Source organism: Mya arenaria, chromosome 6 (assembly GCF_026914265.1).
Source record: "Mya arenaria isolate MELC-2E11 chromosome 6, ASM2691426v1".
Taxonomy (NCBI): Eukaryota; Metazoa; Mollusca; class Bivalvia; order Myida; family Myidae; genus Mya; species Mya arenaria.
The window spans coordinates 43,012,271-43,018,270 of NC_069127.1; the positions used below are offsets into that span (position 1 = coordinate 43,012,271).

Sequence of the window (6,000 nt, forward strand, 5' to 3'; positions counted from 1 at the left end):
AAAATACAAATATCATTTCTGAACATCAAATTCATTTTGTGTTGGGATCCATCTGTCTGCGATGGCTTCTGATCGCTGGGAACTGGATCTCTGCGATGGCTCTAAATCGCTAGGATCTTGCGCCTTTCGATGTCTTCTAATCGTCGGAATCTGCCTCAATGTAATGTCTCCGGATTGCTTGGATGTAGCTCTCTACGATAGCTCATAATCGCTGGGATCTGCCTTCTGCGAGGTCTCATAATCGCCGAGATCTGGCATTCTTCGATGGCTCCTGATCGCCGGGATCTGGCTCTCTTCGATGGCTCCTGATCGCCTGGATCTGGCACTCTTCGATGACTCCTGATAGCCGGGATCTGGCTCTCTTCGATGGCTCCTGATCGCCTGGATCTGGCTCTCTTCGATGTCTCCTGAACGCCGGGATCTGGCTCTCTTCGATGTCTCCTGTTCGCCAGGATCTGGCACTCTTCGATGTCTCCTGATTGCTGGGATCTGCCTCTCTGCGATGTCTCCTGATCGCCTGGATCTGCCTCTCTGCGATGTCTCCTGATTGCTTGGATCTGCCTCTCTGCGATGTCTGCTGATTGCTGGAATCTGCCTCTCTGAGATGTCTCCTGATTGCTGGGATCTGCCTCTCTGTGATGTCTCCTGATTGCTGGGAACTGCCTCTCTGTGATGTCTCCTGATTGCTGGGATCTGCCTCTTTGTGATGTCTCCTGATCGCCTGAATCTGCATCTCTGTGATGTCTCTTGATTGCTGGGATCTGCCTCTCTGCGATGTCTCCTGATCGCTGGGATCTGCCTCTCTGCGATGTCTCCTGGTCGCTGGGATCTGCTTCTCTGCGATGTCTCCTGATCGCTGGGAGCTGCCTCTCTGCGATGTCTCCTGATTGCTTGGATCTGCCTCTCTGCGATGTCTCCTGATTGCTGGGATCTGCCTCTCTGCGATGTCTCCTGATCGCTTGGATCTGCCTCTCTGCGTTGTCTCCTGATTGCTGGGATCTGCCTCTCTGCGATGTCTGCTGATTGCTGGAATCTGCCTCTCTGAGATGTCTCCTGATTGCTGGGATCTGCCTCTCTGTGATGTCTCCTGATTGCTGGGAACTGCCTCTCTGTGATGTCTCCTGATTGCTGGGATCTGCCTCTTTGTGATGTCTCCTGATCGCCTGAATCTGCATCTCTGTGATGTCTCTTGATTGCTGGGATCTGCCTCTCTGCGATGTCTCCTGATCGCTGGGATCTGCCTCTCTGCGATGTCTCCTGGTCGCTGGGATCTGCTTCTCTGCGATGTCTCCTGATCGCTGGGAGCTGCCTCTCTGCGATGTCTCCTGATTGCTTGGATCTGCCTCTCTGCGATGTCTCCTGATTGCTGGGATCTGCCTCTCTGTGATGTCTCCTGATCGCTTGGATCTGCCTCTCTGCGTTGTCTCCTGATTGCTGGGATCTGCCTCTCTGCGATGTCTCCTGATTGCTGGAATCTGCCTCTCTGTGATGTCTCCTTATCGCCACTGATGAACACCACTTAATTTTTAACTGTTTTAAATTAATCTAGGAAATAAAACGAACCGTAAAGGGGGGGGGGTGATGGCGTGCTGGTCAAAGCTTGTTCAATGTAGAGCTATGTGACAAAAGGATACCGACAACCAAGGCTGCGTAAACGGTTGGTCAGCTTCCTGTTTCTGGGTCATACTCCACGGAGTACAAGCTAAACTGCTGCTAGAGCCAAGGACGACTCAAAATGTATCACTTGATCCAGCAATGTATGTAGAATCCGCTGTATTAGCCTTCCTGGGATACCGTCCATTTTCTTCTCGATGTGTTTTCTGTTTTTGTTTATGATCAAATGTTTTATATAACAAACTGATTTAAGAGTAATCAAGTACTGGTCGCTGAAATATTATATTTTACATTGGATTAAACGACTATGTATTGTCAAACAAAACTACGTTTGGGGTTTCATGACGTTATTTCTGCAAGCTGAATCAAAAAGTAATGAAATCGATACGATGGGACATTCCGAAATTCCACCAACAAACACCACATTGTGCACGGTCTATTGTGCCCTCATACAAAAATGATTCAATTTTCGTTGAAGATTCACATTGTTTTGTATCTGAATATCGTTTACAGGCATTGATACATGGAGAAGTATATACCATGTGTCCAGTGCAAATGTTTACTTCAAATATGCATGCCATTTATTCTAAAATGTATTATTATTCATTAGGCCTGAAAAAATTATGTCCGTTTCGGGTAACTTGACCCTACCTATAAAAATGCGCCGACCCTAACTATTTTTATCCGTTTCTGAGCAAAAAAATATATTCGTTAGCGAATAGAGAGTTATGAAGGGCGGATAAATGCAGATTTTAATCAGAATTATTGTTTATATGATAAAACAAAGTCAGGCAATGACAGTAATGTAGGAAAAACTGCCATGTGCAAGAAAACACTCTGAACTTACGACAGATTTTGAAAAAACAAAACAAAAAAAACCTACCCTACCTAGAAATTTTGGGAAGGTTACCCTTAACAAACAATTTTTTTTTTTGGACTTAGTCGAACCCTTACAAATATTTTAATCGATGATAACTACAAGATGTCGACGAAAAGCATACTGATGCCGCCTTGTTCGTCCGTTTATCCGGTACACCCCTGTCCGGAATATTACTTAACAATCACGGATGGGATTTTCATGGAGCTTGAAAGTGACATTAGGGTAATGCGGAAGAACCATACTCCTAACTTCAATCATTGCTGAATTATGCCCCATTGACTTTTACAGTGTGCACCAAGAAGGAAGCTGCTTGTCCGGATCATAACTCAAAAAGTACTGAAATGAATATAGATAGAAAACATTGAGAGGAGCTGAAATCCTTACTTCCGTATTTACTGAATGCTATCTTTGTCGTTAGTATGTTTAGATTTATTGCCCATTTTTTATGTTTATACTTAATCTTTGTCCGGAGAAAAATTCCAAAAGTCCTTGAGGTATTTACTTCAATCTCCATAATGTAATACAGGTTGACCTAATGCAGTACATAGGAATCATAACTCTATCGTTGGTATAATTTGTACTCTTATTTTTGTACGGATCATAAAGTATTTAATTCACACTTCATGTATTCATAAATCTTATTGATTGGAAGTGCATGCATAGGAACCATAACATTGTCTTGGTTAAATTAAGATAACAATACTTTCAATTTATTATTATCTTTTCCATTTAATACATATAATTTTTTGGTCTAGAAATCGTGCTTTTGTATCAGCAACCTAACGAGTCTTTATATCGGCGGGTTTTATGCAAGGGGGAGGACGTAATTTCGTTTCATGCAAACATTAAGTGAGAAAAATGTTTCATGGCAAACAAAATGGCGAATTTGGAATGAAATGTACAGATTCTGGTGCCAACTTTTGCTTGGTAAGTGGACTTTTTCTTTAAATTTTGAAAAATGTATGCGTGCAGTATGTGGCGAAAAACATATTCTTCGATCGACATCTTAGTTTGGTATCATAACTTTAAAGATAAAAAAGTGATTGAACAGATTGTGGCTTAGAAGGCAATGTTTACAAATAAACGTGTTGGTTTTATCCACAATATTGTCACTGCGGTCTTGTGTAATTGTCTGTGATTTTTCCCGTCCGCCTGCTAAATCGGGCCATGGTGAAGTTCAAGTCCGTTCCTGAAGTGAAAAAGTCGTTGACTTCAAATTATGATACACATCACATACCAACCTGAAAAGCTCGTGATCATTAGCGATTCTCAGAACTAAAAACGTATCCTCTCAAGGCTAAACGATTGTGCAGAAGTTTGTTTGCATTTCTCCAAAATGTGTGTAATGTGCGTGCAATAAACATAATAGGGGGTTAAGGTACAAAAAATAGGCATGGAAACATGTACAGTCGAGTAATAACCATGAAGTTGGGATTTTATGGAATATATACATGAAGTTCAGATACATCATGCACAGCCTTATTTGCCGAGAAAATACGAAAAATATGGATAAAATCAACACGTTTATTTGTAAACATTGCCTTATAAGCCACAATCTGTTCAATCACTTTTTTATCTTTAAAGTTATGATACCAAACTAAGATGTCGATCGAAGAATATGTTTTTCGCCACATACTAGACGCATATTTTTTTCAAAATTTAAAGAAAAAGTCTTCGTACCAGGCAAACGTTGGCACCAGAATCTGTACTTTTCATTCCAAATCCGCCATTGTGTTTGCCATGAAACATTTTTCCCACTTAATGTTTGCATGAAACGAAATTACGTCCTCCCCCTTGTATATGGCTGTCTTCTTGTTCCCCGCAAATGATTTCAAAACCACTTGACAAAATCCTCTCAAGCGTTCTGGATCGTGCATTTGTCCACAAACAACTCATTGCCATATATTAATATAACTTGTAGTCAGGGGCGGATCCAGGATTTGATGGGCTTAACTTAGGGGGGTAACCTTTTGACCTGTGCCCTTCTTCAGAACCGAAATTTATATCATTTAAAGTGTTGACAGGGGGGTCTGGGATTCATCCATGAAAAATTAACGATTTCTAGTCCGGAATGGTGCATTTTGGGCGTATACTATTCCTTTTTTCTCATATTGACCTTAAAAGTAAACTTGGAAGATTTGAGATCCCCACCCCCTGGATCTGCTAGTGGTGGTACACAAATAATAATTTAAGTAATTTCCTAATTTTCATTGTCTTTTTGTTTAGGAGTTTACATCGTTTCCACCGATATTATTGCTAAGCCATGTAGTCTATATGCAGGTAGAAGGAAGTTTAATACCAAGTTGTTTACCTGAATATCATTACGTCAAAATAGAAGTTTATAGTTTTTACTCCAAGCAGTCGACGGAAAAATGAAATGAGTGTTTTTCTTTTCGTTCTGTTTTTACGCAGGTAATTATTACACTAAAAATGGTCTCCTTTCCAGAACTTCCAGAGTGTATGAATATGTTCTGACTTTAGGCCCTTGATGTCACACTCCTCAATTTTATATCAAATGAGCCACGAGCTAAATGAACTCTACCATTTTTCAGACAAGTAAATTCAAACAAATGACTGTTTTAAAATGGTAATGGCTTTTCAGAAGTTTTCAGGACATTGCTCCGTCTCTATTTTATTGCTACTTTTCTACGCTCTAGCGTAGTATCTGTTCACTGCTTGATTTGTTTTCTTTTATGTTTCACTGCGTGACATCTCAAAGCATTATAAACAATGTCGATGTAATTAATTTTTTTTTTAATCTTGAGTTTGTAAACGTCTTTATAGGAACTAAATACGAATAAATGTCTGTATTCTTACCCTTGATAAGCAAGCCTTCGTCGTCATACGTCGCGTTAACAATAGCTTGTCAGAATCTTCACATAAGTACAATACACATATCATAATTATTGTAACTAAATGTCACAACTGTGTTCTGTGTTACATGTTCATTTGCCAACGACTGTTATGCTCTTTTAACGGTCTTTAATATAATGAGCACTACGGGGACAAGCCGAGCACCTTTTTCCCATCGAAGGCACAAGGATCAAACCAACCAGACACTGAACGAGAGACGCCTAGTATCACAGTCTCATTAGGTAGCACATTCAAAGTACATAAGTATTGAAAGTGTCGTCATGTTTGTGGGAGCGTCAGTAAGATTTAATTGTTGCATCCCCCCCCCCCCAACCCCCTGCAGGCACATCTACACAACAACCTACCACAACTCGGCAGCTAACCACTTTGTCATTTTCGACCAAACAGTCGCCACAAACAACACGTTATAACGTTGATCAAACATCGAACGAAATTACTCCCGATACGAGCGACATAACGACACCAGTCAGTTCCTCGAGTTATACCCCAAAAGAAAGTTCTACAACCGTTAAGCTCATTGACATTGATTCACAGAGTTCCACTTTTGCCAGTACGGCAACAAGTAAGTACTTTGTCCACTGGCTTTTTTTTTGTTCTCTGTAACAAGAATACTTATATACTTATGTACAAAA

The 6,000-nt window shown here is 40.8% G+C and overlaps 1 protein-coding gene across 1 annotated transcript; it reads right to left on the reverse strand.

Annotated features, from left to right (window-relative positions):
* Window positions 1-235: 235 nt before the first annotated feature.
* LOC128237820 (pre-mRNA-splicing factor 38B-like) lies at window positions 236-5,741 on the reverse strand. Its single transcript, XM_052953404.1, has 2 exons — window positions 5,713-5,741; window positions 236-1,505 (listed from the first exon to the last, which is right to left on the reverse strand). The coding sequence occupies exons 1-2, from the start codon at window positions 5,739-5,741 to the stop codon at window positions 236-238; spliced, it is 1,299 nt and encodes a 432-aa protein (XP_052809364.1).
* Between the last annotated feature and the right edge of the window lie 259 nt (window positions 5,742-6,000).